General features: G+C 35.2%; 1 protein-coding gene across 3 annotated transcripts; it reads left to right on the plus strand.

Moving 5' to 3' along the window:
• Window positions 1–2,099: 2,099 nt before the first annotated feature.
• On the plus strand, window positions 2,100–12,285 carry LOC117319802 (metallo-beta-lactamase domain-containing protein 1-like). Of its 3 annotated transcripts, none has more exons than XM_033874541.1 (6): window positions 2,100–2,228; window positions 2,912–2,982; window positions 5,693–5,851; window positions 6,475–6,573; window positions 6,966–7,129; window positions 11,495–12,285. In XM_033874541.1, exons 3-6 carry the CDS (start codon window positions 5,800–5,802, stop codon window positions 11,633–11,635), a joined length of 456 nt encoding a protein of 151 aa, XP_033730432.1. In that variant the 5' UTR covers window positions 2,100–2,228; window positions 2,912–2,982; window positions 5,693–5,799; the 3' UTR covers window positions 11,636–12,285. The 3 variants fall into 3 exon arrangements, with proteins under 3 accessions (XP_033730432.1, XP_033730431.1, XP_033730434.1); XM_033874540.1 differs by lacking the exon at window positions 6,966–7,129 and adding an exon at window positions 8,930–9,093 and having other exon boundaries at window positions 11,495–11,655; XM_033874543.1 differs by lacking the exons at window positions 2,100–2,228; window positions 2,912–2,982; window positions 6,966–7,129 and adding exons at window positions 4,422–4,661; window positions 8,930–9,093 and having other exon boundaries at window positions 11,495–11,655.
• The last annotated feature ends 221 nt before the right edge of the window (window positions 12,286–12,506 follow it).

Genomic DNA, 12,506 nt, shown 5'->3' on the forward strand with positions numbered 1-12,506 from the left:
TCATACAATCTGGTAACGACGAACAAACCAGCTCATACAAATCTAGGTCACGACGACACCCGTCTATGAGTCCATCGACGATCTAGTTATATCGACAATAAAACTAGTCAATACCCTCTACGGTTTATATCGACGACACCCGTCATACCAATCTAGGTTATATCGACAACACCCGTCATACAAATCTAGGTCACGACGATACCCGTCATACAAATCTAGGTAACGACGACACCAGTCATAGAAATCTAGGTCACGACGACAACCACCATACAAATCTAGGTAACGACGATACCCGTCATACAAATCTAGGTCACGACGACACCCGCTATATAAATTTTGGTTAAATCCGGGTTTAAATCCAAGCTAGAACACGTCTGACTTCATATCGTGTAATGAAATAGAGTATGTCCAAATGATATCAGTTGTCGCCAATTAACCTTCCCTTTGAACTTTATCAATCGTTATTTTCTTTGTTCTTTTTTTCCCCACCAGTAGGAAATCATGACAATGGAAATAAGGCATTGAAAATCAACAGGGACGTGTTAACACTGTAGGTGCTATTTAACACTCAAACGTCCATTGCCAGTGGAAAATGTATCAATTATTTCTCTGTTTCTCATTCAATATTAAAAGGACTTTTATGATAAATGATACAGTCAAACCTGCTTGAACGGTCACCTTGAATAAGCGGCCACCTCCGCTTTGCGGCCAGTCTGTGGTACGCCCGATAGAAAACACTCTATAATAAACCTTAAATAAGCGGTCACATGTCTAACGCGGCCACTACAATCAGGCCCTAGTCGTTATCTCAGCCCGTATTAAGCGGCCATTGTGTCCGGAGGTAAACAGCCGAGATGTTCACATGACGAGATTCCATTATCGATCGTCACATGATTTGCTTTGTTCCTTCACACTTGTCAAGTCTTTGCAGGATTAAGCGTTATCATGCAAACTGAGGCTGAACATGACAAACTTTATGTGAAATGTAGCGAACAAACTACAAGTGGAGATTTTTTTTTCAGATGCAATAAATTCATGATTTTTATGTGTGTGTGTTTGTGAGTTTAGTAGCCACCTGTCTTAAGCAGCCAATTTCTGTCGGTCCCTTGGATTACCGCTTAATACATGTTTGAAGGGCGAGAGTCACTAGATTCTCAGTTTTCTACAAAATTCGAAATAATAATTGACCTGCGAGAGAGAAATGCCGTCTTCGTATGCATACGTTTTGGCTATAAACTTCATTCATGTTGAAAAAGTCTCTGTTTTTAATACTTTGTTTTCGATGGATTTTCTTGGGATTCCGAACACTAGTAGAAATGTTAAGTCTTTCGCCTGAAATGAAAAAAGTGTGTGGTGTTGTTTTGTTCTTATTTTTATATTACATTGTATGATTCAGAGGCTATTTTTCGAAATATAATGTACAATCTCTTAAAATCGGCTAGGAAATTAAAATAATACAAATATTGTATTATAATATAGTATATACAATCCCCTATAATCGACAAGGGAAATCAAAATTATACAAATATTATATTATAATATATTATATACAATCCCCTATAATCGACAAGGGAAATCAAAATTATACAAATATTATCGGAGGAAGAAGCAAATAATTCTCTATAAATTTGTAAAAAATTCAAAAAAAAAACAAAGTCTTAAAAATATTGAATTGTGAGCCCAATTGCATGGCCACATCACTGTTATTCAAAGAATTCAAGTTGTCAAAGTCAATGCGTTCGATTGCGCAGTTTGGGAATGAATCCATCTTGCAAGTATAATGAACTTATTTACTTATATCAGAGACCTATATACTATATAGGTCTCTGCTTATATCTATTCATTTATTAGTCATTTATTTTTTCAAAAAAGACTGAAGTATCTATGCCTACAGATACTTTTGCCCTGGTTCTGCAATATATATATGTTTTACCGCTTTGTTGTTCAAACAAGACATTTATGTTCCAATTGATTCTGCAGAAGCAAGATATTTAGCAGCCTACGTACATGTACAGTACGGGCTTGGGATCGGCGTACATCCTTTCACTTCTACACTACAGCTAGGATTATCTACCTTTAATAATACAATTTCTCTCCGCTAGGTTTCAAGTTCCAGTTACTTCCAGAAAGTTGGGGAACATCCAAAGAAAGGGGGATCAGCATCCTGTGAGCTTTACGAAGTGTTTGTTCTGGGCAGATTTCACGAAAAATATCTCGGTTTGTGACAGGTTTGTACGGTAGATCTACATTGGAAGTCATATTGTAATTTGTTTTGGTCGTGAATGCGAAAGACATACAAAACAACAACTCTGACACCGGCAAGTTCAAGTTGTTTGTAGGAGGCCACTCGGAGAACTGTAAGAAATTATTTTTCCAATTAAGCTGCCCTAGTTTCGTGTTTTCCGCCTCATGCCTTGGCAGGCTTGTCGGCATTGATAAATTGCAGCTGAACATAGGCCTACAGTCAGCCTACCTAATACTGTTAGCAGATCGCACAGGCTACTTGTGGACAGAATTGTACGTGTTTGTAATCAAAATGTTACGTTACTGTATAAGACTAGTAAATTATTGATCATATGCTTAATTTTTAGATAAAATTATATCAATCATACCTTGGCTTTTTAAATTATTCATGAGGCCAAGGTAGGAAATAAATATTATTTTCTTATTAAACATGCGATCGTACAATGTAATACAATAACAACAACATCTTGATAAAAAAAAACCTTATTAGGGGATTTAGAAAGTTTGGTGTTCTATATATACAAGGCACACTCAATCATAACATACACTAGATATCTAGTTCATCTTAGCCTTAAATAATATGATTTTACATGCATTGAGTTTTTTATGCAGATAATTTTTACGAAATTCTTGAAAATATCTAATCTGAGAACCTCTATCATTTCAGGGAAGCTGTGACATCAGCGCGTAGTCTATGGCATAATTTCAATAATCAAGAGATTCTGACACCATTTCAAGGTATACAAACTCCAACAATATATTAGAGGTTTTTTAACATGGTGAGAAACTTTTAATAGTTGCTGTCACCACACTAATGTCGATAGCCCGAGTTTCCTCTGGCCCTAACACCATGTCTGGTATAGGGCCAGAGCGCACTAATATATATATATATGAAAACGTGGAATTATCCGACACCGTTTGGTGTCGCTAAGATTTTGGTGCAAACACAATAAAATAAGGTGTGACATAACACCTACCTTATATTGATGGATAAATAAAATGTTTATTTACCCCAAAACATCAAATCGGTGTAATATTCCGTCCGTATAGACCCTCGTTTTACACTGTATTCCATGTTTTTATATAGTAGTGCACTCTGGCCCTACACCAGACATAGTGTCAGGGCCATGGAAAGGAAACTAGGGCTATAATGTCGAGTAATAAATCAGTAACCAGACCTGCCTCTTGTGTTATATAGGAGTACAATTCAGCATAATCTGTGATTGTTCAAATGGATGACCTTGACCTTCATTCATGGTCATACAGGTCAAAATATTTGCTAAAATCTTCAAATGACTGCTTGGTAACCAAGTGGCTCAGATACATTATTTTATGTATGTAGCATGCTGAGATGAAGGGCTACCAAGTTTGATCAAATGGATGACCCATGGGTTAGATATGCTCAAACCTTTTAAACAACTTCTTCTCAATAACCAAAAGGTCTAGAAATCTGATATTGACCCTGTTGCATGCTTAGTTGAAGGGATACAAAGTGTGTTCAAATGAATGACCTTGACTGACATTCAAGGTCACAGGGTTAAAGCATGCTGAAATATTTAAATGACTTTCATTTTGCAAGAGGTCTAAAGACCTGATATTGGGCATGTCACATGTTGGGGTGTAAGGCTATATCAAGACTGTTTAAATGAATTACCTTGACCTTCATTCAAGGTCATATGGGTCAAATACGCTAATATCTTTAAATGACTTCTTTTTACTAAGCAAGAAGCCCAAAGGCCTGAAATTGTGCCTTTAGCCTATTTGGATGAAGAGCTATCAAGATTATTCAAATGAATGACCTTAAACTTTTTTCAAGGTCACGGGTCAAATATGCAAAAATACTAAAAGGACACTTTTTCAATATGCAAGAGGCCCAAAGACCTGATATTTTGCATGTAGCATGCTTTGGTGCATTTTCTCTAGCCAAGGCGTCTGATTAGGTTTCACTCCACGACCCCTTGGCAGATATAGTTGTGTTTAAATCGTCGCGCCCTGGAATCCTCAGGCATCCAATCAAATTGCGCTTTACATTCAGCTTTGGTTTCGCAGTCAACAAAGATTGCGGCGCCCAGTACAGAGCTACCTTGTCGACTATGTCATGGCATTTTACCTTAATATAGAGACATACAATATTTGGGGAAAGATTCACAGTGTTTGATCGGTTGATTGAAGTCATTGATCACATATCTCATCAAAATGACACAAGCCTCCATGTGTGTTTCTAAACACCACAGATGAACTAGTCGAAGATTTCCTGTGTAAAGAATGGTAATTTCGAATCTCCCCTAGAGGGCCAGAACTGGTGACTATATCTGCCAAGGGTTTGTGGAGTGTAATGTTATCAGAAGCCTTGGCTAGTGAAGATGGCTTGGTTGAAGGCTAGGAAGTTTGGTCAAATGAATGACTTTGACCATGATGTAAGTTTGAAAGAGTTAAATTTGGCCAAAATATTTAAAAGACACATTTTCAAATAACTGCAAGGCCCTGAGATCTTATATATGGTCTCTGATACACTTATTAGCTCACCTGGTCCGAAGGACCAAGGTGAGCTTATGCCATACTGTGGCATCCGTCCGTCGTCCGTCCGTCAACAATTGACTTATCTGACTTCTTCTTCATAACCGCTGAACGGAATTTTACAAAATTTGGTCAGAAGCATCCCTCTGGGTAGGGGACTCAAAATTGTACTAATGATGGAGCTGACCCCCTGGGGGCCTCTGGGGCGGGGCCAAAAGGGGTCAATTTAGCTATTTTGATATAAACGACTTCTTCTCTGAAACCGTGCAATGGATATCACTCATATTTGCTTGGTAGCATCACTAGGAAATTGTACAAATGATGGGGATGACCCCCTTGGGCCTGAGGGGCGGGCCAGAAGGGGTCAATTTGCCTAAATTGATATAAACAACTTCTCTGAAACTAAGCAATGGATATATATATCGCTCATATTCGCCTGGTAGCATCCCCTTGGGGTAGAGATTCAAAATTGTACAATTGGTGGGGCTGACCACCGGGGGCTGAGGGGTGGGGCCAAAAGGGATCAATTTGGCTAAATTGACATTTTTAGAATTACAATAAAAACAATGTTCATGTAACCATATAAAATGCCTATGATATATTGACATAGCAATACCAGTGGCAAATATACTAAAGCATATAAGTTCTTGTTTCATATCTGATGAAACCAGGTGAGCGATACAGGCCCTCTGGGCCTCTTGTTTTTAATTATGTTTATGTTTAAAATTGATCACTGGATAGCAGGCAAGCGATCGGGCCCATTGGGTCCTTGTTTTACATAAAATGCATGTTAATTCTCAGTACAAGAATGGTATACTGTATATATTAATTAGTATTTTCAATTAAAATGATTTCCAATTAAGATGGTAAATATGATAGAGAATGTTTATTTAATCATTTATTTATTTTTTTGTTTTGTTTTTATTTCCAGTTTCGATGAAGAAATAATCGAATGACCATCAAAACATCTGGATGATGTGTTTTGTTTAATGCAGGATCCTAAGCTGGTGTTTAGCATTGTGTAAGACTTCAGTCACAATGTACGAGGTGATCATACTGAAGGAAGGCTACAGCCAGACTGAGGGACCAGGTCAGTTAATCATATTAATTAGGTTCCTTCTGAAAAAAAAATGGAAAAATTGAAGGTTTATGAAAAAAGAAATTCAAGAAAAAACAAGTAAACCAATGTGAAAATCATTACTTTTGTTAAGTTGAATTCTTCTGTTTCTTTTGTTAATTTTGAAACATTAATAAGTTGTAAGTAAAGTGATATTTAAGATGTTGTAATAATGAAAGTTATCTCCCTTTTCAATGAAAATGTAATATTAGATGTAGAAAATGCCCTATCCATTATGAAATATACATTCTTTTCCTTGATCAAGTATTTATTCTCTTCCCCTGAATTTATAAATATATATAATGACTCAATTCCCATGTCAGATTATTTTATTTTCTTTCCGAACTTTTAATTACAAAAATAGAAACTAATAGTAATATGGTAATGTTCAGTGTCATAATGTTTTTATCTTCACATCGGTATTAACTTAAGTCAGGTTAGGGAATACTGCCTATACTGGCAATTTATATGTAAAGGTATTACTATGACCTAATGAAAAATACATTTTCAGCAATAGGTGGAAATGGGGAGAAATGTACAAAAGTACAGATGTAAAGGAGAATTGCTGTCATTCTGTACCTGTTTTCATTTCACAGGTCACCAGAAAGCATGTGGCACCATTACCTTGCTGAAAGGTCCAAAGAACATCATTGTAGATACGGGAAATCCATGGGATAAAGACCTAATACTTAAAGGTGACTCAGACTTCAAAGATTTTTATTCTCTGAATATTCCAAAGTGGTTTTTTGGTCATTATTAACTGAAAAAATGACCATTTTGGTGATTATTAATTTTATAATTTTCTATTTAATGAATATTCATATTCATGGAGGAACATTATAGTATCTAGTACTGATCGGTAATAAGTACATAGATCTATGTAGGAAAATATTGTGAATTTTGATATTACCTCTTTACTGACTAGTTCTTTTGAATCATTTCATTTCACAAAGATTTTATTGAAAGAAATGTGTATTGGGCAACAGGCTAATATTTATTAAATCATTCATTAGAAGAAAAAATCAATGGTTATTATGAAATGATTGTTGAAAATAGACCACTTTTCAAAAATTGATTTCGTCACTAGGTCTAGAAGATAATGGTATTCTGCCATTTGAAGTTCGGTTCATTGTGGGCACTAGTGCTCTGTCTGATAAAGTTGGCAATTTGAACCTGTTCACTGGGGCTATCCAGATCATAGCTGGAAAAATCTTCCATCATGAAAACTACTATCTACATGCATTTCACCAGGTAAAATGCATGGGTCAAGGTCATATGTGCTGTGGAACTCTTTGTCTGAATACATTTTTTTGAACTATATTTGCAGAATGAACCTTTTTGTACTGCAGCTGTGTAATGTTCTTTAAATACTAGAAGCTTTACTCCTTTAAAATTTTGTGTCAATATTTTTGTAGAAAAAAAAATGGATCAAACATTTTACCTAGTAAGGTGATAAGTTTGAAAAACTTTTAGAACCCTCCTTTGAAAAGGCTGTGAAATCAATCCACTGTTAAAATCTTTTTCTTTTTTTTTCCTATTGTTTTTTATTTTGACCATATGACTAAGGGAAAATAATTGAAATATCAACTTTCAGGATCAAAACATTTTGGACAGTTGTATTTTCATTTATTAGTTTTTTTCTTTTTGTAAATGGCAAAGTTTCTGTTATCAAAAGTCAACATGCAAATATTGTGAAAAGTAAACACAAAATAATGACAATCGGAACATAATATCATCCATTTAAATTATCAATAACTTTTCAGCTTAGACTTGTGAAACTAGAATTGTGAATGAAATATTATGTTATCTCTACCGCTGTACAGCTCAACTGTTCATGTGTATCAGAAAAGTTATACACTAGCCTTGCTAGGCCAAGGTGCGTTTGAAATGAGAGCCTTGATTGTTCGAAACAAATGCTTTCAATTTGTTCACACTCTCATGTTCACAAGTCTAGTTCTTCATTTTCTTTCTTGATTTTATATATCGTAATGAAATAGTCTAGCGACCTTCAGCTATCAAAAATGCTTGTGGCTTGATTGACATGTACCTGTGACCACACAATCCGTGCCAATGCACTCCTACACACATAACTTCTGATTCTGATCAATAGAGGCTTTTGTTTCAAACGCACTTCATCTGGTTGGCCAAGCAATGCTACTGTACAACTTTTCTGATATACGTTATCACTTGAGAGATACAGCAATAGGAACTACATAATATTTTTCGTTCACACTTCTGGTTTCACGAGTCTGATGGAAAACTAAAGCTTCATGTCAAATCTGTTAACTTTGATATAAGATCAAACTCTAATGAAGTGACTTTCTGAAATTGTCATTCTCATCATATATTTGATTTAAAATGTCAGAGATTCCACAGTACAAAATGAGCTTCTTTTGTTGGTATTGTGCTCACCCCTATCAGCACAGTTCTTGTTAGTGTAACTATAATGTAAAAATGATTTATACTGCACTAACGGTCAATTAGTAACTTGGCATTTGTTAATTAACATGCATGGTTCAGAAGTCTCATTTTAATTTGCATAAGGCATAATATTTCAAATATTGTGCATGTAAATAAATACGATTATAGGTGTACTGAAAATATTTAAAAGCTATTTTTGAATAATCATTTATGGGAGTCTAGCGTGTTTAGACTTATAATTAGGGGGCTGGAGAGTGTGTCATTTGTAGATTTTTTCACATTATCAAAAACATTAGTTGTGTTTTATCATCATTGTACTAGAAGTCCTGTTTTCAACAATAGCCTCTTTTACCTTGATAACAGGATGTATGTTCAATGTTATGACTGTAAAAACACACAATCTATACAAAAATATATAGTAACATTGTTCTAATGGTCTACATCGAATAAAGGTTTGAAGAGTAAAAATTGACTGAAAAGAAAATAACTAAATAAGAAATGACATTAATAAATAGACTAAGTCTAGGTATGTGTTTGTAATGTAACAAGATGATGTGAAGTAGCCCCAGTATATTTTTACTACAAGGTTCAGCCACGTGTACGGGATAATATACCTGTAAACTGTTGCAGGTCTAGAGAAGCATGGTACCTCCCCAGACAAGATCGAGTATGTTGTATGCTCCCATGGCCACTCTGATCATGTCGGCAACCTCAACCTCTTTCTTCATGCCACCCACATCCTGTCACATGACATTTGTCATGGTGACATGTATGTAGAACATAATTTTGATATGGTAGGTTTTTTCATTACAAGTTTTTCCACCTTTTCTTCTTTCTCTGTTTCACATAATCCTTTGTGTAGATTGACAGGTTCTCCTTCTGTTATCATATACCCATGAATATCCTTTAAAAGAAACTACTGATATCTAATGTACAGCTATAGATAGTTTTCTAAACCGATTGAGTAATACTTATCTACCATCTCTGTCATGAACCATCCACAGTTATATTTGTTTATACCGTGATCATTTTGACACATCCTGGTCTGTATTTTTTGTGTCCTTTCTTTCCCCCTCTAGGGGGGATGCGGTGGCCGAGTGGTTAAGGTGTCCCGACACTTTAACACTAGCCCTCCACCTCTGGGTTGCGAGTTCGAAACCTACGTGGGGCAGTTGCCAGGAACTGACCGTAGGCCGGTGGTTTTTCTCCGGGTACTCCGGCTTTCCTCCACCTCCAAAATCTGGCACATCCTTAAATGACCCTGGCTGTGAAAAGGACAAAAAAACAAAAACAAACCAATTCCCCCTCTAAGACCATGCAGAATCCCTCTATCTTATCTGTAGATAGATTTGGTGTATAGGGTAGTGTTGTGGGCTGTAGCACCAAAACAATTACAATGTTTGAATGTACCTATATGTGATTATCGTGACTAATGCTGCAACGATATACTTCCCTCACAATACATTTATTTTGCAGATAATCATTGAAATAAAGTCAACACCACCTGTTTCAGTAAAACAAAATACAAAATGTTTCCAAAAAATGTGATTTAAATGAAGTAGGCGGGTCTTTCAGTTCTAAACAGTCACTTGACGAAAGCACTTCCCCGCCATGCTAGTTTTGAGCAATACTTATTACCACGCAGAAAACAGCCTGATCTGGAAAACTTTGGGACTTACTGTGATGCAAGAAAAAATACCATTAACCAAACCGTGCCATTTACACCCAATATATATATCGTCCCACGGATTACTGTTACAGCACTAATCATGACCTATACATTTTGAGAATATATAACTGAGGTAACCGATACAGAACCACGTTACTATATTGAGATGTATGATTCAGCCTCATAGTACACTTTTATTAGTCCTCTACCGGTGAAACAGGAAGGGGTTGTCTTGTACATATGTACGTAACGCCAAAAGTTGTTAGCGCTCTGACGGCTTCATTCCTCGAGGGATATTGATCAAACTTCACACAATGATGAAGGACCATATATCTAGGACAAGATAATTAAAGTTTTGGGGTTTCTGTAGTCAAGGTCACAGTTACTATTTATAGCGAGCCAGTAGGGGACATGTATTGGTTTAGCAATACCCAGTATGCTTGTTTTTGTATAATTACTAACAAACTCAACAACTAATCATCCCTTCTATTGTTGTCTTTTCTGTAATTTTGTGTGTAATTAATTTAGTGATCGATTGTTTTGGAGTTTTACTAATTTTATAAGCTATTAAATTATATTGTGACCATGGAGACACCATTCCATGTGGATAGGTACTAAACAAGCATTTTAATTATATGTAATGGTAAGTACCTGTTAATTGATCAGGTAATAATATTTAATGGTAAATACCTGTTAATTGATCAGGTTATATTTGATGGTAGATTCCTGTCAATTGATCAGGTAATAATATGTCATGGTAGATTCCTGTCAATTGATCAGGTAATAATATTTAATAGTAAATACCTTTATTTGATCAGGTTATATTTAACAGTAGATTCCTGTTCATTGTTCAGGTGGATGTAAAAAGATTGATTAGATTTCCAGGTATGCTGAACTAGATAGTTTCATGATTTAATGGGTCATTATTTATGAACATGCAATTATTTTCTAAGATTTTAAGAGACAATTTAATCAAGCATGCTTTTCAAGCAGAATCGTAAAACATATCCAGACAAAAGAATCTGCTGTCCAAACTCTGCTACATAGTCAATGTCCAGTATGGTCAGTGTAAGTTTGGGGAAAGTACACACCAAATATAGCGATACTCCAAATTGGTGCAACATGTTGCACATTCTGGCAAGAAAAGAGTTGTTTGTAGACACATCCACACGATTGAAGCACAGAGTGATGACACCGTAGATCTGATTTCACGTATACTTATTTCTTTGGCTGTTGCGACAATTTACTTGTCTGTACTGTCGTTATTACTACTTGACAATTATCTATTTCTAGTAATACACATCCAACGGACATTTGTTTGTTAGGATCCAGTACCTATATTGGAAATAAAGTTGAACCAAATTTTTTTTGATTTCCTTCGAATTCACTATACCCGGTCAGTAGAAATTTGTATCAAGTTTTAGTTTTTGTTTTAGGAAAGTGTTACTGTATATCTTGATGATTTTGTTTGTTTTTTGAAATCAGTTGTATACCACAGTGCTAATCTGAAAAGTTGTTACTGACAGGGAATTCCTTATGAAATTGATGATGATGTAGAAGTCGTCCCCACTGCCGGCCACACAGGTTCTGACGTGTCTGTTATTGTACGTAACACCAAACTGGGCACTGTGGCAGTCACAGGTAAATATGTTTCATATGTAAACTAGACAATAGCATGATTAACATAATAAGGAATAAAACTTGGTGATGGTATCCTAGCTTAAGTAATTACAGAGATGAACATGGACCAATCTACAATGTATTGTAATAAAACTTGGTGGTGGTGTTCTATCCTAAGTAATTACTGAGATGAACATCGACCAATCTACAATGTATTGTAATAAAACTTGGTGATGGTGTTGTATCATAAGTATTTACTGAGATGTAGAACAAGCCACTATGTATTAAAGGCAAAGCTAGCTATACAAAGCGACTGACTTCTAACCACTATTCCTTGCTTAATTCTGTCACTCTGGTATCTCGATCAACATTTAAAATGGTCAATTAAGAAAATTAGATTGACCTGATTCAACCTAAAAGATTAACTTCATCACTCACTTCAACTTACTGGATGTTGGTTTAATATTGGATTTTCACCTTGGGATTTAGTTAAACTTCATAAACAAAATCTGTTTTATAGCTTTGTTCATGAAGACATATGATTTTTCAATGCCGCTGAAAAGACAAGTTTATGGTGTAAAGTTCTTGGTGCCAATTGTTGATTTGGATTAAATAATATTATATGATGTACAAAACCAGTATTGGTAATAAATTAAATCCATATGGTTTGTACATTTTGTAGGTCAGAAAATATTGTCTTAATATTTGTGTTTGTGTTCAATATGATTTCATATTCTTATCCAAGAAAGTATGTTATGAGCCTCTCTGTAACTTTTAACAGAAAAAAAAGCTTCCTTTTCAATGAAAATTTTGGTAAAATCACAAAAGCTTAAAATTAAAAAAACTTTATATTTAAAAAAAAAACAATTTCCCCTTAAAAACCCTTTTTTTAAAAAATTTTTTCTGAAAAAGGAAAAA

This window comes from Pecten maximus, unplaced genomic scaffold, assembly GCF_902652985.1.
Source record: "Pecten maximus unplaced genomic scaffold, xPecMax1.1, whole genome shotgun sequence".
NCBI lineage: Eukaryota > Metazoa > Mollusca > Bivalvia > Pectinida > Pectinidae > Pecten > Pecten maximus.